Raw genomic sequence first — 24247 nt, forward strand, 5'->3', positions numbered from 1 at the left:
AGACGACGTCCAATCTCATCCCAGACTAGATACGAGAACGTAGCTAAAAACGTTGAGATATACTGATGTGTTTGTTTTTAGCTACGATTGGATGCCTTTAGTTCCAAGTGGCAAACTCAATTTCTTTATTAATGCATGTAACATCTTTAAAATAAGATAAGTTTATGCTATTATGATTAATTAAACTTACAGGGGCCAATGTAGTGGCACAACTGTCGCCTAACTCCAAATATTCGCGTTTAAATTAATGAAGCGTTGTTTTTGTCTGACATTTCACCGCCATCGAAATCCATTCCTAGTTACTGTGCTTTAGATTGCCCTTTTGATTGGCTCTTATAAAAGCCTTATATTTAGCCCCGCCTTCATGATGACAGCGTACCGTTTAAAAAGATGGCGGACTTAGTAACGGCTTAACGCCTCGATTTTAAAAACGACGATTTGTACCCGTTTCAGGTAGGATTATATGCTTAATTGTAGTTGGGCGTGGTAGACATATTATAAATAACAATAATCAATCGTTGTTTTGATTAAAACTACATGTATTGTCAATTTTGTTTAAAAATGCCGGGTGTGAATCGCTCCCACAGATGCAACGTTATAGGTCATGGCCTCATGCCTTATCTCGAAACACGGAGGGTTGAGAGATTAAGGTTTGTTATCTAATCCCAGACATGTTCTACCGGAGACATGGCTGGCCAGTCCAAGACACTGATGTTGTTAGCAGCCAGGTAGACCATACTAAAATGGGCGTTATGCGGACGTGCATTATCCTGTTGGAAGTGCTGAAGTTGTGGGTGCGCTCGAAACATCGGAACAACAGTTGGTTGCAAGACATCATCACGGTAGGCTACAGCATTAACGCGACCCCAGCAAATGTGAAGCCTCCCCACACCATTACACTTCCCCCACCCCATTGATTCGTTTCGAAGACGCAGCAGTCTGCAAGACGTTCCCCAAAACGTCTCCACACACGTTGACGGCCATCAGCGTGATAAAGATGAAAGCGACTCTCATCACTGAAGAGCACACTTTGCCAGTCTACCAAAAGTACGACACAGATGTCAGTAGCGCGTGTGTCCTCCACGGGCTCTTACGCATGGAATTAACCATAACCAATGTTTGAAAGAAGGCCTGGGGCAAATTGTTCCATTCTTGGACAAGAGGAGCTTCTAAAGCAGCAATGGTGTGCATCTGTGGTCTCCGATACAGACGGCGTCCAATCTCATCCCAGACATGTTCTATCGGTGCCATGTCCGGAGACATGGCTGGCCAGTCCAAGACATTGATGTTGTTAGCAGCCAGGTAGTCCATAATAAAACGGGCGGTATGCGGACGTGCATTATCCTGTTGGAAGTGCTGAAGTTGTGGGTGCGCTCGAAACATCGAAACAACAATTGGTTGCAAGACATCATCACGGTAGGCTACAGCATTAACGCGACCCCTGCAAATGTGTAGGGCGGTCCGGTGATGAAATGTGAAGCCTCCCCACACCATTACACTTCCCCCACCCCATCGATTTGTTTTGAAGACGCAGCAGTCTGCAAGACGTTCCCCAAGACGTCTCCACACACGTTGACTGCCATCAGCGTGATAAAGATGAAAGCGGCTCTCATCACTGAAGAGCACACTTTGCCAGTCTACTCTTCTCCATGTCTGGTGTCCTTGAGCCCATATCAAACGTCGCTGACGGTGATGATCCCTGAGGATAGCTCCAACATAAGGTCGTCGTGCACGGAGTCCTACTTCTCTTAGACGGCGTCTTACGGTGTTGGCACTTACTGGTCCTTGTCTTCCGACGACTGCTGCACCGGTTCGAATCGTTGGGCGGAATCTGTCACGCAGATGAGTGACCCGGATGTAGCGGTCTTGAGCCTGGGTTGTAACGCGTTGTGGACCAGGAAGTTGACGGTCACGTGTTGATCTAGTAACTCGAACATGTTCCACCAACCTTACAATAGTGGACTGATGACAATTGAAGTGTCTGGCAATAGCACGTGTAGACATGCCAGCCCGGGACATTCCCATGGCTTCATTCTGTTGATTTTCAGTAAGTCTCAGCTCGATTCCTTCACACATCCAACAACAAATTACGACAGATTGACTTTTCACAGTTCATGTACTGCACATTAAGTTGAAAACATGCTTTTAAAGGGCTCACACACAATGCTGCACGTGAATATTGGGTTTTTCATGTGCATCTCATGCAATTTTTTTTTGTGCACACGGGCCGATATTTTTTGCGTTTGGGAGCATTGTGTGAAACAATAGTTTATAGTATTGTATAATATTATACATACAAAACCACCTAGTAATAAAATATTTGGGAAAAAAAGTGAGGCGTTTTCCATGGCTCAGTATATTTTTTTATGGAAATTGTTTTAAACTTTTTAAATGATTAAATACACCAGGCAACAAGCAGTGTGCATTTCCATTCCAGCCACCACTATATTTACTGTGGTGTCGTTACGGTAGAATTATTTCACTTGGGGGAGCATTTTAATTTATTTAGATATAATACTTCATAATGCTACAAACTAGTGTCAAGCAGATGAAAACAAACATAGATGGTGTGAAATTCATTGTGAGAAAATTGTCTACTTCCAAACTGTGTGAGTAACTGTAGCCTACGACAGAGCGAAATGTAAACATTGTAAATGGTGGCTTTTTCGCAGTCTTTCCTTGCTTAAATCTTGCATTTAGAAACGAATAATTAAATGTACCTGACGTGGACTTCAGTATTATGGTCTTGAGTCAATTTATTGAACATCAGTACCCGTCGCAAGGTAGTTTTACTTGCTACCTGTCAGACGAACATTTCGAGCCATGCCCCTGATTGTACAAAAAAATCACGATTTTAGCTTGTGGATCCTCGAGAGGTCACAATTTTTATATGCCCACGTATGATTTTTACAAAACTTGAAATATAGGTATATCTCCCAAAGATCTTGGTTCCTTTCGATATTGGCATCTATCGGACCATATAACTTCATGGATTATGGCCCCTGAAGTCACGTTTTTAGCTTGTGGACACTCTAGAGGTCATAATTTTCATCTGATTTTGATGAAACTTGAAATGCATGTTTATAACCCTAAGATCTTTATTCCTTTCAATATTCGCACATATCGGGTGGTAACTTCCTGAATTATGGCCCCTGGTTGTGCCCCTGGTTGAGGCCACAATTATTATCCGATTTAAAAATCTGTTCGAATATATCACCTTAATGATGATTGAGTTCAAATTTCGTGAACATCGGCCCAAAACTGCCGGACAAATTGGCCGCCCCTCGTAGGCAAGTAGTGTAAAAATATGGTATATCACGGTTGTGGACCCCCTAGAGGTCACAATTTTGAATTTGATGAAACTTGAAATACATGTTTTTTACCCAAAGACCTTGGTAATTGGTTCCTTTCGATATTCGCACATATGGCTCCTGATTGAACGTAAAATCATGTTGTTAGCTTGTGGTTCCTCTAGAGGTCACAATTATAATCCGATTTACAAAACCATTCAAATATATCACCGTTACATTGTAATGGTAATTGAGTTTGAATTTCGTGAAAATCAGGCCAAAACTTCCGGATAAAATGACTGCCTCTTGTACGCAAATAGTGTAAAAATATGGTATATCATGGTTGTGGACCCTCTAAAATCGTGTTTCAGTTTGTGGTCCCTCTAGAGGTCACAATTTGTATCCTATTTAAAAAAACGTTTGAATATATCACTGTTACACCCTAATAATGGTTGAGTTTGAATTCGTGAAAATCAGACCAAAACTGACAGATAAAATGGCCGGCCCTTATATGCAAATAGTGTAAATATATGGTATATCAAGGTTGTGGACCATCTAAGAGGTTACAGTTTTGACCTGATTTTGATGAAACATTAAATTTGTGTTTATATCACAAAGATCTTGGTTATTTTGATATTTGTGCATATCAGGCGATAAGTTCCTGGATTATGGCCCCTTTTAGCTTGTGGAATGTCTATAGCCCACAATATTTATCCAGTTTTAAAAACTTTTTAGCAATATCACTGTTACATCTAATGATGGCTGAGTTCGAATATCGGGAAAATCGAAACAAAACTGGCCGACAAAATGGCTGCTCTTTGTACTTGTAAAAGTATGTAATACTAAGGTTGTGGATGATGAAACTTAAAATATATGTTAATATCCCAAAGATCTCAGTTCCTTTTGGTAGGCATGCGTTTCAGACCATAACTTCCTGAATTATGGCCCCTGATTGTACGAAAAATCGCAGGTTTTTTTTTTTTAATTTGTTGCATAGCAACTGCTGGTTGATTAAAATATTATTTTAAAATAGAAAATTACAACTTAATTATTAGTTAGTTTTCATGTTTTTATGACACATCTAGTTATTGTTCTTTTAAAGGGAATGGCACCACCACCAGCACAACCTGGATATCCTGGAGGAGCATCACAACCGATGTATAATCCTGTAAGTATTATTAATTCAAGAAATTCGCTAAGCAAAACTATGATCGTTGGTTTACTGTATATTTCATATAAAACGGAAAAAGGGTGACCAAAGATTTTTTCTCTTTTGATTTGATACTTTGCATGTATTGATTTTATACGCCCTCATGGAAATGTGGTCGTAGATTGTCGTCGCCCCGGTCCGTACGTCCACCTGTCCGTTGTCCACAATTTCTTGTGAACACTCTACAGACTACATTTATCATCTGATTGTTTTGAAATTGATATATGTTGTTTACATTAGTGGGATAAAGAATCCTTTTTAATTTCAATAATTTCCTTTAATTTCATTCGACCTGTATGAAATTTATGTGCATTAATGCAACGAAGAAGCCTGTTGAACTTCAGTAATTTCTGTTAATTATTTCTAGAGTTATGGCCCTTGTTTCACTTTGTTGGACCTTGTGCATGCTCGAATGACAAAAATTATCATCCAATATGTATGAAATTTATATGCATTATTAACATTAGTGAAAAAAAGAAGCCGATTGAATTTCACCAATGTTGTTAATTATTTCTAGTGTGTGCTATGAGGGAATTTGTACATGGGCAGTGGCTCTATGGCCTACTCTTATTTCAAATTCCAACTATCAAGGCATCACTCAGTTTTTCGTACCATCTGAACGACTAGACAGCTGTCCTTATCAGACCCTCCGTCCTGCACCACTGACAACGGGAAACCACGATCTGTATGAAGTTTTATGTATTATTTAGATTAGTGAAATAAAGAAGCCTATTGAAATTTCCGTCAATTACTTCTAGCGTTATGGCCCTTGTATTACTTTGTTGAACCTTGTGATTATTCAAACAACAAAAGCTATTATCCTATCTGTATGAAATTTACATGTATTATTTAAATTAGTTAAAGATACATTATGTAAGATTTGGATAAATAGCTCGCCATTCTTGCTATAATAGTTCGAAAATAGATTATGTAAAATGAATAATTTGAAAATTTCATTCAAATTACTCTAATGCGAGCGAAGATATTAGCCTTTGAAGGTTTGACAAGACGTGTAATAATTTCAACCACCGTACTGGTTGTTCGTAGCTAAGTCTCGCTCCTCCATTTTTAAATTAAATCAAAATATGGCTGAACCTTGCTAATCTATTTACTATCGGAGAAATCTGATGCTGTCGAGAGTTGATTATGGCCTGGATCAGTTAATTAATGTCTAATTAATAATTTAGATAACATTTCAGGCCTAAAGAAAGACCTGCAATAGGCAGATTTAGCTCTTGCATAATGTATGTTTAAACGAAAAAGCCTGTCAACTTTAAAACAATTTCTGTAAATTTTAATTACTTCCAGAGTTAAGGCCCTTGTTTCAGATTGTAGAACCTTGTGAACCCTTAAATGACGAAAATTATAATTTGGGCCTGGTTCCTAGAAAATTCTTAAAAGTAAGCACAAAGTCATGCTTCACTTTTGCTTACGTAAGAAACTCTATAAAACGTCTCTAGCTAAGCACATTGTGACTGGTAAACTGAGACTACGTAACGTCATAAAAACAATTTTGGTATGCGAATTATGTCATAAATTGGTTGGCTGCATAGAGTTATAAATAGATCAATGACATACATTCCCGGCAAATAGTCGATTTAGATGCATTTGACATGTCCTCCATAACATATAAAATGTGCCACAAGCTAAAAACAACGCAAGCACATGAAAACAGACGGAATAATTGTGAGAGCGCCTGATCTTAAAGTAGCCTGTGTTTGTGTTGTTTACTAATTTGTTAATAAATAAAATGGTTTCAAGGTAGGCCTACTAGAAGCGAAATTTTCTATAGCATTCATCTTGAGAATATTTTTCTGAAGGATTTTCTCTGTCTTCAATTGTCTCTTTGGTATCAAAAAATGTAGGAAATGCCGTTGAATAACTCTTCGTTCAGCCATCTTGTTTGAAGCAAAAACAGACTTAAGGTTGGTAAGCAAGCCATATACCATGCTTGGGACTTGTGCTTAGATTGACAATGTGCTTAAAATTCAAGCACAAGAACAATCTTAAGAATTTTCTGGGAACACAAAATAAGATAAGTTTACTTAAATGCAAAGTCTACTTAAAATCTAAGCACAAGAACGTGCTCAAGAATTTTCTAGGAATCGGGCTGTGTCACATTGTCTTGAAAATGTCCCCAATTACCCACAAAAGAATAAATATGTGACAACCCTTGTCGACCGCTCGGATAATTTACCTGCTGTGGGCGTATGTTTCATTGCCTGGCAACCCATCTATACATAATGTCTTATTGGTCACATAATGAAAAGTGTGCATTGGAAATGAGTTATTAGGAGCCACTGTGGCTTGGTGAGTGTGGCACTAGCTCAGTAACCAGGATGTCCTGGATTCTATTTCCAATTATTTAAAAATAATAGCGCAAGTCATGACAGATTATTATATAAGGTGCAAGAATAATATAAATTTTATTTGTTAAAAGTCTTCAGGAAATGTAAGATTTCACACTTCTGGTAGTGGGAGTAGTTTCCAAGAAAAAAGTTCTATATCTTCAAGTTGTGATTCTCATACACACGGTGTGGCTCTAGGTGCTGTACATGTAACCACAGCCATAGGAAAAGCTGTATTTAAAGATATTAAATCATTATTTGGTGTCCGTGAAAAAGATAATTTTGAAAGCTCCCTTGGTCCACAGGTTTCTAGTTTCTTTTTTTCTTTTATTTACTGCCTCACAACATAATCATTTCCTTACATTTTGTCCCCCGCCTTTCGAAGAAAGCAGGGGACTATTAAAATGGGTTCGTCCGTCCATCCGTCTGTCTGTCCGTCACACTTTTTGGGACACAATAACTCTCCTTCTAATTGAGCTAGAATGTTCAAACTTGGTTTAGGTGTTTATTAGGTCAATACCTTGATGGACTTCGAAGAAGAGCATTTTCTGCTTAGGGTAAGCAGAGATAAGCAATTTAATTGGTTGATGCTTTGGGACATGATAACTTTCGTTCTAATTAAGTGAGAGTGATGAAACTTGATGTATGGTTTCATTACATCAATACCTTGACTAAGTTCGATAATGATCATTTTCTGCTCAGGGTAAGCAGAGCGATAAGCAATTTGATTGGCCAAGATTTTGGAACACAATAACTTTCATTCTAATTGAGCTAGAATGTTCAAACTTGGTGTAAGTGTTTATTAGGTCAATGCCTTGATGGAGTTTGAAGATGAGAATTTTCTACTTAGTGTAAGCAGAGATAAGCAATTTGATTGGTTGATGCTTTGGGACACGATAACTTTACTTCTAATTAAGTGAGAGTGAGGACACCTGGTGTATAGTTTTATCACATCAATACCTTGACTAAGTTCGATAATGAGCGTTTTCTGCTCAGGGTAAAATGAGCGATAAGCAATTTGATTGGTTGAGACTTTGGATCACAATACCTCTCCTTCTAATTGAGGTAGAATGTTCAAACTTGGTGTAGACATTCATTAGGTGAATGCCTTGATGGAGTCCGATGATAAACATTGTCTGGTTACGGTAAGCAGAGATAAGCAATCTGATTGGTTTATGCTTTGGGGCACGATAACTTTGATTTTGATTAAAGCTACAATTTCATATTTTTAAGTTATATTTTTAAAATGTATTAAAATAAAGCCTTAAAATAGATGGTATCTATATACAGTCCTACCTTGTTAAAGAATAATCCTATAATTCACTATTGTCAGTTGAGAAATTGGCAAAAATATCATTTTCAACTTCAAATTCAAACGTTTGAAGATAGCTATTCCATGGGGGGGAATAGAAAACAAGGGAGGTAATTGTGTTATTATTTCCGACGTCAATGATTTTTAAGTGTGGGAAATAATGCGTATGATCGTATAATAGTGAGTTGACAACCAACTGAGCAAAAGACATAGAAATAATTATGTTTTGACTTTCTTAGAAAATATGAAATTCTCGCTTTAAGTGAGAGTGATAAAACTCTGAGTATAGATTCATTATATCTTTACCTTGACTAAGTTCGATGATGAGAATTTTCTGCTTAGGCTAAGGGGCGATAAGCAATTTGATTGGTCAAGACTGTGGAACACAACAACTCTGCTTTTAATTGAGCTAGAATGTTTAAACTTGATGAAGATGTTCATTAGGTGAATGTCTTGACAGTTCAATGATTAACATTTCGAGCTAAAGCTAAGCAGAGGTAAGCAATTTCATTGGCCGGTGCTTTGGGTCAAGATAACTTTGATTCTGTGCAATTAATTAATATGTGTCATTAATAAGATAACTTTGATTCTATCTGATAGAGAGTGATGAAACTTAGTGTATATTTGATAATCAGTTTGATTGCTTCATACTTTTGAAAAAAATAAATGTGCGATTAATTAATTTGTGTCATCTATTTTTTGGGGGATTTCGCCGGGGGACATCAGCCTCACTGTTGGCTTGTTAAAAACAATTTGATACAGCACAAAAATACAACTGCAAAATGTAATCAACTGTCCCAGTAACCTGCAAAATTTTTCAACCCTCAAGCCACACTTTTACACATTTTGTTCTTACTTTCTTTAACTACAGATAATCATCTTTATATGCCCACATTTTCATGTGGATGTATATTGTTGTTGCCGCCGTCCAAAATTTGTTTATGGCCACTCTACAGGTCACAATTCTGATCCGATTTTGACAAAACTTAAAATATAGGTTTATCTCCAAAAGATCTTGGTTCCTTTCGATATTGGCATGTATTGAATCAAAACTTCATGGATTAAGGCTCCTGTTTGTTTGAAAAATCACTCTACAGGTTACAATTTTTATCCAATTTAGATGAAACTTGAAATGTATGTTTATAACCCAAAGATCTTGTTTCTTTTCAATATTTGCACATATCGGGCCACAATTTCCTGGATTATAGCCCCTGATTGTACGAAAAATCGTGTTTTTAGTGTGTGGTCTCCCTAGAGGTAACAATTTTTATCCAATTTAAAAAAAATGTTCAAACACATTACCGTTACACCATAATGATTGAGTTTGAATTTTGTGAAAATCGGGACAGAAACTGCTGGACAAAATAGCTGCTCTATGTACACAAATAGTGTTAAGGTATGTAATATCAAGGTTGTGGACCTCTAGTGTTCAGAATTTTGATTCAATTTTCATGAAACTTAACATATGTGTTTATGTCCCAAAGATCTCGGTTCACATCGATATTCAGGCATATCAGACCGTAAGTTCCTTAATTATAGCCCCTGATTGTACGAAAATTGCCCGTCAAAATGGCCACTCCTTGAATGCAAATAGTGTAAAAGTATGTAATACCAAGGTTGTGGATTTTTGTTCGATTTAGATGAAACATAAAATATATATTTACATCCCAAAGATCATAGTTGCTTTCGATATTCGCGCATTTCAGACCATAACTTCCTGGATTATGGTCCCTGTTTGTACGAAAAAGCGCTGGGTTTTTTTTTAGCTTGTTCTCTATCCAGCTCTTGCAAAGTGTGGGTGTATCTTGCCTGGCAAACACTGGTTTATTTTAGATATAAGGTTTGAATTTTTTTTTTACTATATTGTTTGAAGTTAATATGTAATTAAATAAACACAGTTTTAATTTAAAAAAACAATATCTGATTTGTAGTTTTAGATAGACCTTGCTTTTATGTTTTCCCTTACATCTTTTACTGTGATTGTGATTTTGTGTGTGATATTTTATCTATCAGTGGTGGGCAAACTTTTTAGGTGAAGGGCCCCACACAAAGTTTTGAAACAAAGCAAGGGCCAACTACGTCTTTGAGTGATGCTGCAAGCTATAAAATGAAATGAAATGAAATGGGGTTTAACGTCCTACTGTTCTGCTCCGAACTGGGATAACGAAGACGGGCATACGCCATACAGTGTGTTATGAGGCAAATTTTGCCCAGAAAGCGGCACTACAGCCTACTCTTATATCGAATTCCCACTGTCAAGGGATCTTTTACCTGCATGCCAAGTTGTATACGGAACCTCTGTTTTTCGTTCCATGCCAGCTACAGCTGTCCTTGTCAGGCCCTACGTCCTGCATTACTGACAAGAGTGAACCAAGCCGGAAAATCTGGATGAACTTTATCGGCCATTGCAGGGATCGAACACCTGACCTCCAGGCTAGCGAGCCAGCGTCTTACCCACTTAGCCACCGTGATCCCCTGCAAGCTATAAAAAGACCTACAAAGATTATTGATCCTACAAATAGTAATACCTGGTTAGAGTTTGGGCCCAACAGCAATTTCGATTTTCATATTATTTAGAGATAAAATTACACTCAGATGTAGTGGAAGGGTCTGGCTGGCGGATGACAAGGTTTCACGGCAGGATTTGGCCCCCGGCCATAGTTTGCCCACCACTGTTTTATATGTATATCATTGATCTTGGCTGATTTTTAGGTACTATATAAGTTGATTATATTATTAGTATTACACATGTACCAAGAACAATCCATGTAGTGAAGATAGTTCCTTAAAATTTTCAACCTAACTTATCTAAGTGATGAGTATTCTTTCGACTACCTTAAAGGGCTGGGAAACTAGATTTTCAAGTTATTTAAATTTTTAGTAAATTAATATATTTAGATTGGGTCAGTCTTGACTGAGAAATTGGCATTTTAGAAAGGGATACTGTGTAACTATAATACCATAGGTATATCTCAAATAGCTAAGGGCTAGATTTACTTGATTGTCTGAGCTAACAATATACACCCATAAACCTAATATTTCACATTTAATTGGCTTTTATTTCATTGTTAAAGAATCAAGTATTTTTTGACCATATATTAATTTCTATAAATAATCATGTAAGTTGTTTATAATTATTTGTCTTTTTGCGTGTTGCCACAATGTGAAAACTTACATTTTTTGAAGACATAGGATCTATGTTGTGTTTGCATTAATTTATGAATATTGCACTTTGAGCATGCTTTTGGATGGATTTGGCGCAATACAAATGTACATTATTATTATTATTTTTATATTATATATTTAAATGCGTAAAGTATAAATTTGAAGGAACACATTCTATTTCCTGAGCTGATACCATGTAATTTGTGAAATGAAAGAAGTATATTTACACTGAACAGACTGTGTACTTAAAATATTTTCTCTGTGGTTATATACATCACATTTTTGTACGCCCACATTTTCATGTGGACGTATATCGTCGTCGCTATCAGTCCGTCCACAATTTTTTATCCGATTTTGACAGAACTTGAAATATAGGTTTATATCTCAAAGATCTTGGTTCCTTTCGATATTGGCTTGTATTGGACCATAACTTCATGGATTATGTACCCTGATTGTACGAAAAATCGTGTTTTTAGCTTGTGGTCCCTCTATAGGTCACAATTATTATCCGATTTAAAAAAAACGTTCAAATGTATCACCTTTACACTGTAGGGAATAGTTTGAATTTCGTGGAAATCAGACTAAAATGCCGGACAAAGTGTAAAAATATGGTACATCAAGGTTGTAGAACCTCTGGAGGTCACAAGGTCACAATTTTGATCCGATTTTGATGAATCTTGTAATAAATGTTAATAACCTGAAGATCTTGGTTCCTTTTGATATTCGCGCATATTGGATCGTAACTCCCTGAATTATGACCCTTGATTGTGTAAAAAAAATCCCTTTTTTAGCTTGTGGTCCTTTTAGAGGTCACAATTTTAATCTGATTTAAAAAAAAACGTATGGTTGAGCTCAAATTAGATGGATAAAAAACCTGTTACAAAAATATTACCTGTTGTGTAATAAACAATGACTTTATTTTCATGTAAATAGAGGCATTCGACAAGGCAATCCAATGTCCTCCAATATTTTTAATATGATAATTGAATTATTGTTATACGCTATTAGAGATAATATAAATATAAATGGAATAAAATTTGGTAGTAAATCCGTAAAAGTGATAGCCTTTGCTGATGACATAACTGCATTATTAAATGATTTTAGCTCTGCTCGACACTTATTTGAAATATTGAGAATCTTTGGTTTAGTTTTGGAACTTATAATTAATAAGACTGAGGGGATAGAATGAAATTGATTTAATGCAGCATTTAAAATCAACTGGAATAACTTTATGCAAAAAATCCATAAAAATTCTTTGGACATATTTTTCCAAAGACCCTTATATTACCAATAAATTAAATTCTACAAATAAAATAATTGAAATAGAAAAAATATTAAAAGTATGGGATAAGCACATGGAAAAATACAAATAATTAAAACATTGGGTATCGCAAAAATTCTTTACCCGACAGCTATAAACCCAGTATCTGATACCACTATTCAAAATCTAAATACAATATTTTACAAATTTATATGGAACAGTCCTGATAGAATAAAGTGAGACAATAAAGAATGCGGATTAAGAATAATTGACATGAAAGAATTCTTAGAATGTAATAGTATTTTTTGGTACATCAGTCGCCCGTTCAAACATGCCTTATACCATATAAATTTATATGGCTGAATATGGCGGACAGTTATTATTACTCACCTGCAACTTTCCAGTAGATTTAAACTTAAACATAACCTTTTACACAGATCTATTTGCCAACTGGCATAAAATCTACACAATGCATATAAAGAACTTTATTCAAGCTGAAAACCAGATAATTTGGAATAACACAAATATAAAGATTAACAATAAAATTATATTTTTACAGGTATTTTTTAGCAATAATATTCGTTACTTATGTGAATACGTTAATAAACTAGAGAAGATAGATAATCAGTATTTAGAGAAACACAAAATCATCCTAAACGGAATAGAAAAATGTATCTCGAGGTATGTAAAGAACGCGAGCTAAGTTGAAGGTTCATTTCATGAAGAGTTTAATTGTAACAAAACTCCTGTGGAAGATATAAATTATAATTTTTACAAAATATACACAAATGAGCTTCTTAATGGTAATTCAAAATATGTTGATGACAGCCGGATAAAAGCAAAGTCTAGTAGACCAAACACTATTGAGAAGTGGGAACATATTTTTAATATAGGGTTAAGCGATCTAGATGTAGAAAATACATTTCAAACAATAAATACTTTATGTCTTGTCACAATCTCAGTTTTGTATATAAATATCCCCATAGGATCATATTCACAAATGATAAATTATTCAGAATTAAAAAAGTAAATAACACACTATGTACCTCTGCGAGTCAATATAGAAACGGTGGAACATCTCTTTGTGTTAAGTTCTTCCTCACAAATAATATGGAATTATTTTAATACTATCATAAATCGCACTGATATAAAGATTAATATAACAAGCAAAGTCAAGCATCTTGGTCTCACTAACAAACCCTATTATATAAATAACACCAATGGATCTTCATTAATCAGGTAATTATTTTAACTAAGTTGTATATGCATCGGACTAAATTACGAAACTAAATATAAATAAATATGAAAACTTCTCAACAGAAAATGCTAAACTGGAGATAGAAATATCTCCGGAAAAAATATAGAAATAAATGGCAATATTTTTTAAATAATTAAAGAGGCATTATTGGAAATTACATAAAGAACTGGCAGTTCGCACTATAATAGTTAAAAACTAGATAACGTAAAGGGAATTTGCTGAAAATTTCAGTCAAATTGATCCACTTCAAACCAAGATATTAGCTTTTGAATTTTAGGCCTAGCCTCGATCATCATTACTAAAGTCGGTACGATTATCTATTTTTGGATTAAATCATCAGTAGCAAATTGGATTCAAATCCAGTAAATATCACAAGCTAACGATGACATCGAGAGTTGATTATGATCTGGATAAGTTAATTAATGTCTAATTAATAAATTAGATAATATTTCAGGCCCAAAGAAAGACCTGCAAAGAGAGAGAGAGAGAATCGGACCCAAACTGCCTGACAAAATGGTAGCTCCTTGTACACAAATATTATAAAAGTGTAATACCAAGGTTGTGGACACTCTAAAGGCCACTATTTTGATCTAATTTTGATGAAACTTTAAATTTATGTTTATATAACAAAGGCGTTGGTTTCTTTCAATAATCACGCACATCCAAACGTAACTTCCTGGATTATGGCCCCTGATTGTTAAAAAAAAAACGCATTTCTAGCTTGTGGAACCGCTAGAAGTCACAATTTGTATTCAATTTGTATTCAATTTTAAAAAACGTTTAAATATATCACAGTTACACATCAATGTAGGATGAGTTGGAATTTCGTAAAAATCTGACCCAAACTGCCGGACAAAATGGTCGCTGCTTGTACGCAAATAGTGTAAAAGTCTGTACTGTAAATACAAAGGTTGTGGACACTCTATATGATATATGGTATATCAAGATTGTGGACCCTCTAGAGGTCACAATTTTGATCGTATTTTGATGAAACTCGAAATACATGTTTATAACACCAAGATCTTTTTTTATTTCGATATTCGTACATATCGGATAGTAACTTCTTGAAATATGGCCCTTGATTGTACGAAAAATAACTTTTTTAGCTTGTGATCCCTCTAGAGGTCACAATTTGTATTCGATTTAAAAAAACATTTGAATATATCGCCGTTACACCCTAATGATGTTCGAATTTCATGAAAATCAGACCGAAACTGCCTGACAAAATGGCCGCTCCTTGTTCCAAATAGTGTAAAAGTATGTAATACCAAGGTTGTGGACTTTATAGGAGTCACAATTTTTATCTGATTTTGATGAAACTTAAAATATATCTTTATATCCCAAATATCTCAGTCCATTTCGATATTCACACATTTCAGACCATAACTTTCTGGATTATAGCCCCTGATTGTACGAAAAATCACTTATTTTTTAGCTTGTTCTCTATCCATCTCTTGCAAAATGTGGGTGTATCTTGCCTGGCAACTGCTGGTTTTATACATTTTATGAAGAGTGTTTCACTGGTATCCACTTAGCAAGATAAATCTAGAAATATCAGAAATCACTATTTATACATAAAATGATCCTGTGATGTAAAGGCCTGCTGTGTTAAGGGGGGAGGGGCATGAACCTAAAATGCCCGAATAAATTTTGGGTTACAGATGACGTTGCCGGTTGTCTACAAGAGGTGAAGGAGCGCAGCGGAGCTGACCCCTGGCTTGTATGCCAATGGCCTTCATTTTACTCGAAAACAGATATTGAAAATATTGTTGTCATTTTTAAAACGATGCTCCACAGGCATGGAGGCAGAATCATTTCATGGGAATGGTCACCCTTTTGTCTGCAACCATTTTGTTGAGAAGCCACAACGATGTCTCGGTCACCTAGAACCTCCTAGTCTTCAGGGGGGTGTTGGATGGCCAAATGGTTAGCACGTGCGCATTGTATCATAAAGTCTGTCATTGAGTCAACTGGTGTGATTTTGATTCCCCGGTTGTACATAACAAGGAGTAGGGTCGCCTGTCCAACCTTGTGGGTTTTCTCTGGGTCCTCTGGTGTTCTTCCACTGCTAAAGACCCTACGCGCAAGCAAATTATTGAAATAAAATTGAACCATATGTTAGTCCCGAAATTACCTACTTTGTGTCGAGTGGACATAAAGCCCATTTTTCTCTCTCCTAGACTTCAACATACAGAGAGTCTGGGTCAGTGGTGAACATTTGCTTAAAAGTTCCTTTGCCCATGTGTAACTAGTCTCTATCATGCAGAAAATTATTCTACTAATATGAGTCTGGATGTGTTGTCAACATTTTGAGAAAAATAGGTCATTGGCTAGATTATCTGGTCTTTTACATTATCATAAACAAAGTTTAAGACAGGTAACTGGTCCTAAAACAAGATTTCGACGCCGATGAAATTAATTCAAGAATGACATTTTCAAAAAATCCATTTGATTGCATGCCAGTTCAATATCCAACACTCTTTTTTGCTCCGCCTTTTAAAGAAAGCAGGGAACTATCTGTCCGTCCGTCCGTCCATTCGCTCGCCTGCCCGTCATACTTTTTGGGACACAATAAATCTCTTTCTTGTTGAGCTAGAATGTTCAAACTTGGTGTAGGTGTTTATGAGGTCAATGCCTTGATGGAGTTCGAAGATGAGCATTTTCTGCTTAGGGTAAGCAGAGATAAGCAATTTGATTGGTTGATGGTTTGGATATAATAACTTTAGTTCTAATTAAGTGAGAGTGATGAAACTTGGTGTATAGTTTCATTACATCAATACCTTGACTAGGCTCGATAATAAGCATTTTCTGCTTAGGGTAAGCAGAGCAATAAGCATTTTGATTGGTCGAGACGTTGGAACACTATAACTCTCATTCTAATTGATGTAGAATGTTCAAACTTGGTCTAGGCTTTCATTAGGTGAAAGCCTTGATGGAGTTCAATGATGAACATTATATGCTTACAGTAAGCAGAGATAAGCAATCTGATTGGTTGATGTTTTGCGGCACAATAACTTTGGTTCTAATGAAGTGAGAGAGATGAATCTCTGAATATAGATTCATTATATCATTACCTTGACCAAGTTCGATGGTGATAATTTTTTGCTTAGGCTAAGGAGCGAAAAGCAATTTGATAACAACTCTGCTTTTAATTGAGGTAGAATGTTTAAACTTGATGTGGATGTTCATTAGGTGAATGTCTTGACTGAGTTCAATGATTAACATTTCGAGCTGAAGCTAAGCAGTGCTAATCAATTTCATTGGACGATGCTTTGGGACAAGATAATCTTGATTCTATTTGATAGAGTGATGAAACTTAGTGTATAGTTTGATTGGTCAATACTTTTGAAAAAAATAAATGTGTCATTTATTTGTTTTGGGATTTCGGCGGGGGACATCAGCCTCACTGTTGGCTTGTTTTTTTTCTTGTAAAATTTCTCTCTACATGGGCCATATCTATGTTTTTAAAATTAATCCTAATTCGTCATCACAATTTATATTTGTTTATATTAATGCAATAATTATGGGATTTATTGCAGGAAGGGGTGCAACTCTTACTTGACTTGGCCAGAAGATACTGGATAATGAACCACATTAAAAACTCCCGGTTATGCATGGGCAATGGAATTTTCGTCAAATAATGACAATGGTCCCAGACCCTACGTACGTTGAAGACTAGGAGGTTCTGGGTGACCAAGACTAATACGTAACCGAAAGGTTTTATTTTATATATGGTTGATTATCCAGTAAATTTCACCTTGTCAAGTAAGAGTTACGCCCTTCTCGAAATAAATCCCATAATTCATGCATTATTATAAACAAAAATTAGGATTAATAGAATAACATAGTTATGGTCCATGAAGAGATAAATTTTACAAAAAAAAAATAAGAGTATTGGATATTGAACAGGCAATGCAAATAGATTTTCTGAAATGACAATTCTTAAATTAATTTCTTGTTTTAGGGCCAGTTAGTTACCTCCCTTAGATTTTTTTTCTGATAATGTAAAAGACCGGATAATCTAGTCAAAGACCTAGTTATTCTCAAATGTTAACAACCCATCCAGACTAATATTTGTAGAATATTTGTCTTAATGATAGAGACTAGTGACACCTATGACTCTTTCTCCTTGATTAACCAGCTTCAGTAATTAATCAAACAATAGCCATAGTAAAGAGAAATATAGTTCAAGCTGAAAAAATAAAATAAAAAGATCATGGAAAAGTGCAATAAAATTTTTTAGCTAGTCGGTCAGGTTTGGTGAAACAGCTGGTGGTCATATGTTTTGTTGCATGGCAACCTGTGTTTGCTACCTTCACTTCTAATGGTCATCGAACTCAGTGAATGATTTTGTATATTTTGATATTTTAGGCCGTTCCACTGACAACTGGTATACCTGGTATGTTAACTAATGGACGCATGATATTTATTAGTGGTGTACCACCACCTAATGTTTCTAGGTAAGTCACATGTTGGCGGTTGTAAACACTTAATACTGGGTAGTTAAAATGGGTATATAGAAATACTGTAGACTAATCGTAGATATTGCAGCATGCTGTTTGTCATAAGTTTTGATTATTCATGCTATATTTATTTTCATACATTACTGATGGAATTAGTGTATTACAAAAGGTTGCATTTTGTTGTTGTTTGGTAAATTCAAGAATATCGATTGTCAATATGATACGCCCCACACATACAGCTTAATTCACAATTATTCTAACCAAATGAGCAATTCTGAATTTTGAAATGTCTGTGATTTCAGCATTTCTTTATTTTGAGTAGTACAGAAGAGTAGAGATGTTTTGAAAAATTGTTAAAGTCATCTACAGGTTCTGTCAATGTTATTTGATCATATTAAGTTATATTTTCTATTACAGGTTTTCTATTAATCTTCAAGCAGGATCAGACCTGGCTCTTCATTTTGATGTACGTGTCAACTATGGAAACACCCACAACCAAGTCATACGAACTCATCGTCAGTATGGAAATTTTGGACCCGAGGAAAGACAGCAACCTTTCTTCCCATTCATACCAAATGTTAACTTTGATATGATTATCTTGGTCGAACCACACTGCTATAAGGTAATTTTTTTTTGTTTCATAAAGAAGTTTATAATATTGATAATTTTGATTGGGCTATTTTTTTCTTGTAAAAGATTCTGGTATATAGCCAAACAATACATGGTTAAGTATTGGTCTTTCTTTGGGAAGATATTTTAGGATATTAGATAGAGAAAAGGTACAAAGACTGAGGAAATTTCAAAATCAATTACATATACATATCACAATACAATTAAATCATGGTCCATATTCAGGTCACAAATTTAACAGGAAAACCTACCGGGTAATTTAGATACTAAATATGTAAATAGTTTTGAATAGATACAATGCTCAGAGAGAAATTTAGAAAAGAAATTCCACAATTGCAACATTTGTTTTTATACCCCCACATTGAAATGTGGTCGTATATTATTGTCTCCCCCGTCCGTCCGTCCGTTGGACGCTCTATAGGCTAAAGTTAATATCCGATTGACTTTAAATTTATACACATTGTTTAAGGTCATGAGACGATAAAGCATATTGATTTTCAGCATTTTCCGATCATTACTGCCAGAGTTATGGCCCTTGATCACTTTGAAAAATCTTGTGACGCTCTAGAGGCTCTACTAAACGTTAGCATGGGGCAGAACTTTATAAAAACCAAACAAATTCTAATGGTTTTCTGATAATTACTTAATGAGTTGTTTCATTACCGAAAAAAGTAAAAATATGCGACATAGCTGCTGTGGGCGTATGTTTCGTTGCCTGGCAACCTATCTTTTTGGTTTTGTTTTGTGTGTAGTGCGGTTCTTCTGCAATTGCTAATAGAACTTTGGAAGATGAAAAGAACTGTAAAAAATTCATTGGTCAAATTGCTCAAAGTGTCTAATGGAACTAGAAGTGAGAAGAAATAAATTTGACCATTTTTGTTATCATTTTAAACAGTTTCTTTCTTTGAAATATTGTTTTAATAGATGTTCTGTTTAGATGAAATACCATCATTACATATCTTATTCACTTTTTGATTCTTTTAATTAACAGATTGCAGTCAACAACCAGCATTTCGTAGAATTTAACCATAGAATTCCAGTTAATTCTGTTACTTCACTTAATATTGATGGTGACCTGAGACTGACTCAAGTCCGTTTCCAGTAATTTATCGTCTTATTTCAACTCTCTATAAAGTTTAATTTCATTGATTATAAACTGATTTTCCTTGTATATCTTCTTTTTTAACCCGCAGTCTTTGTTTTATAAGTTTATATTTGTTATACAATATGTTATTGTTATAAATATAGAATTTAATCAAACCATTATTTACCGTACATAGTGCTAGAAAATAAAGTATATAAGAATATATAGACAGCTACCGGTACATGTTTTTGATATAAGTAAAATAGTTTTATCTAATACCAAAAATGTTCATTGATTTCCAATGCTACATAGTTGACTGTGTAATGTTAGGCTAAGAATACTGTTGGTATTAAAATTGGGATGCGAAACTTTTCTTATCCAAAAACATCTCAGCAATGGTTTTGTTCCATCTGTGAAATATTGTTTGCAAACTCACCTTGTGTGTATACACAGGTTTAATTGCATTTAAGGGGGTCATTTTGGAAGATTAGATAAAGAGCTGGCAGTTCTCACTACAATAGTTAAAAACTGGATAATGTAAAGGGAATATGCTGAACATTCAATAAACAGACAGGTTTATGGATATCATTCACTAGGTTTATTAACTGCAACGTTTCAGTGAGGATACTCTCACCGTTATAGTGATTTAATTTTAGGCCTAGCCTCAATCATCGTTACTAAAGTCAGTACAATAAAAAAACAAAATCTTGATTATCCATTTTTGCATTTAATCATCAAAGAGCGTTGAACAGCAGATCGGATTCAAATCCAATGAAAATTGGACAAATAAGATGGCATCCAGAGTTGATTATGGTCTTTTCATGTTAATAAATGTCTAATTAATAGTTTTTATAACATTTCAGGCCTGAAGTAAGACCTGCAATAGGCAGATTTAGCTCTTGCATAATGTATGTTTAATAAGGTTCTTTAGTTTCAATAAAGTAGTTAAATGATTTTAGCACTGTATGTGTTTATTCCTTAGTAAATTTGTTTGTATGTTCTGTAGAGTATTTGTTAACAGAAATGTTAGAACTGTAGTCAGGGGTGTAAATGTGGGAGGTGGTGTGAGAAAAATAGTCGATCTCAAAATAAGTCAATCAGTTTCAAAATTATTCATTGGCAACTAAATGAATTAATTAGGTAAACAAACAATGCAAAGGGAAAAATCCCAAATACTCCATATTTATATATATGAATATATCTGTGTTTTTGATTGCTTTGATTGGATATCACAATACGCACCAGTTTTTCAAAGCTCAAATTATTAATAACTGTTATGCGTTCAGTAATGAAACAGTAACTCCTCAATGAACTATTGACTTATATCTTTGCTAATTTGTGTATATTCACCACAACAATATATCAAAGATATAGGTCCATGTAAATGATGATATGATCACTTTCATATGTTGACACAGATTCACAGTACTTTGTATGTTCTGGCAAAATTCTTAATAAATAACATAAATAGTACTCAATTTTGTTCATGTTAGAAGTGTTTTCTGACCATCAGAATTCTGCAAAATCCAGGAAATGGCATTTCAGGGACTCTAGATTTTAAAAATTTCTCACCGGGAGCATGGCCCTGGCCCCCTGCTCCCATAAAGCTCTGTTCGTGGCTGCATCACTTGTATTAGGGACCTGTGCATCAGTCAGTCTCATTTTTGCTACCCCCCCTCCCCAAACAAAATTGATATGTACTCCCCTGACTAGTAATTGTTAATATTGACACTGGAATTTCAATTTTGTTCATTGTTTAGTGCTCAAATTAATGTTTTTGTAATATTTTGAACTTTGATTTAATCAAATAAATATACTATTAACATACCGGTAATTTAATTTAATAACTGATCATGCTCAGATGACATTATTTAAGCAATTCATAATCTCAAATACATATAGATGTTTAGAAAATGTAAATAAAAAACAAAATAATATCTTCAAGCATAGGAAAACTTAAGACAATATTTCTGCTCATATATAATATTGACAATAAATAATGATATATTTATACAGATGTACTGGAGTTTGTATGTTATATCTTCTCAAAGAATTTGTGGCAGGGTGATGGTTTAGGAATGTAACTTGTGCCTTTAAGAGCAAATTATGCTAGTTAAGGGGAAAATATTGAAACATGAATTCCCCATAGCTTGTGATTTTAGAATGGGATTTAAAGATTACATGTATGTCCCTCATGTCTTTATTTTGCATTCAGTATCCTCAAATGTTTATTAAATTTAGTTTTGTAATTTAACATGACAATGTTAAGCTTTATGATTTAGAGGGAGAATAGAGGGATAGATGTTAAATATGTATAAAATGTCTGCAGTACTGCTAGTCATATATCTTCCTGCAAAATTCATCATATCTACAATTATATGCTTTGACCAATTATGTTTTGTCTAGTAGCAAACACCACAGATTTCGCCTTAAAGGCCTTACCCCAAGGAATACTCTAGAGTTGTTATTGATATTTGCTAGAGTGGTGGCCGTACATACATATGCGTAATGCGTATGGACAGAGGGATGGGGCAACTGCCTCCCCCTCAGATATTTTGGGCAGACGGGTAAAGTTGAAAAAAATTAAATAATATCTTTTGTGGGAAAAAACTTTTTGCCTTCAAGATGGAAAAATAAAGTGTCTGATGGCGCGATAGTTTTCAGCCATCGATCATTATTTGTTTCATTTAATTTTTCACACAGATTCGGTCCGACTAGTTAAGTAGAAGGGGAAAAAACAAGCTTTTGCCCTCTAGTCAGCAAATAAAGTGCCTGAAATCCTATTAGCATTATTTGTGTCATCAACACCTCCTTTACAATTAATCAAAGGACATATGAATATTATATATATATATACTATCATTGGACTATAACATCACTATATATAGTGATCAGGACAGCTAAAGCAATAAAATCAGGATAAGCACACGAATGTGATTTACACAACAAAGCTTGTTAATTATAAAATCTTTCAGATTCTTTTAAGAATTTCTGACGTATTCTAAAAATCAAGGAATTCAAAGGGTATTGCATATTTCACCATATAGTAATGTATTTGAATTTAATGAAGGCATATCTATATTTAGTTTATGGAGATCAACATGCATATTTCTCCGCTCTCTCGTAAAGTTCGCAAGAAAAAAAGAAATAAACATTTTGGATCTGGAATCAGATTTGCAATATACAAATCAGATTTCCGTGTACTGCATTTGTTCCATAATCTACTATGTAGAATATTAAATTGCCTTGATTGTTTGTTTGATTGAAATTCAGATGTCCTATATTGGACCACTTGTAGGTGGCTGTATTCACGTGCTGAAATCACAGGCGTCTGAAACGTAGAAAATCTCTTTAAGTTGTGACGAAGTGAGCGAGATCATAAAATAACTGCTCTGAATCATCTTAAAACATTTTAACATAGTTCGAACCCCAGTCAATTTTACTGGGTAACTTTTTACTGCTAATTGGTCGCGTGTCAGTCCCTGTGAATGCCTGTACAATGTAAAGTAAGGTAAGCAAAGTCTTATTTTCTCACGAAAATGTTCCTCTGATCGTTCCTGTTCATCCCTATTAAGCTGCAATATGAAAATACCACTCTACCTCCATCTCTATTCTAAGGCTATTTCGGAATCCTTACCTTATGTCACCGTGATTTTTATACGCCCACATTTTCATGTGGACGTATATTGTCGTCGCCCCAGTTTGTCCGTCCGTCCACAATTTGTTTGTGGACACTCTACAGGTCACAATCTTTATCCGATTTCAACGAAACTTGAAATATAGCTCTATCTCCCTAAGATCTTGGTTCCTTTCGATATTCGCGCATATCGAATCGTAACTGCCTGGATTATGGTCCCTGATTGGTCGAAAAATCACATTTTTAGCTTGTGGATTCTCTAGAGGTCACATTTTTTTTTCGATTTTAAAAACCGTTTAGATCACTATTCCACCATAATGAAGGTTGAATTGGAATTTTGTGAAAATCGAAAGGAAACTGCCGACAAAATGGTCGCTCTTTGTATGCAAATTGTATAATAAGTATGTAATTCAAAGGTAATGGACCCTCTAGAGGTCACAATTTTTATCCAATTTTGATGGAACTTAAAACATATCTTTATATTCCAAAAATCTCAGTCCCTTTTGATATTTGCGCATTTCAGACCATAACTTTCTGGGTTATGACCCCTGATTGTACAAAAATTCGATTTTGTTTTTAGCTTGTTCTC

The 24247-nt window shown here is 35.0% G+C and overlaps 1 protein-coding gene across 2 annotated transcripts in view; it reads left to right on the plus strand.

Annotated features, from left to right (window-relative positions):
- The window catches only part of LOC126820904 (galectin-9), a 42434-nt gene extending 19962 nt beyond the window's left edge, over positions 1-22472 (plus strand). For both annotated transcript variants that reach the window (XM_050549078.2, XM_050549079.2), the window contains 4 exons: positions 4393-4458; positions 18216-18304; positions 18725-18929; positions 19929-22472. In XM_050549078.2, the coding sequence (XP_050405035.1) occupies positions 4393-4458; positions 18216-18304; positions 18725-18929; positions 19929-20042 (474 nt within the window). In that variant the 3' untranslated portion in view covers positions 20043-22472. The remainder of the gene's footprint in view (positions 1-4392; positions 4459-18215; positions 18305-18724; positions 18930-19928) is intronic.
- Positions 22473-24247: the final 1775 nt, after the last annotated feature.

The sequence above is a fragment of the Patella vulgata genome, chromosome 5 (genome assembly GCF_932274485.2).
Source record: "Patella vulgata chromosome 5, xgPatVulg1.2, whole genome shotgun sequence".
Taxonomy (NCBI): Eukaryota; Metazoa; Mollusca; class Gastropoda; family Patellidae; genus Patella; species Patella vulgata.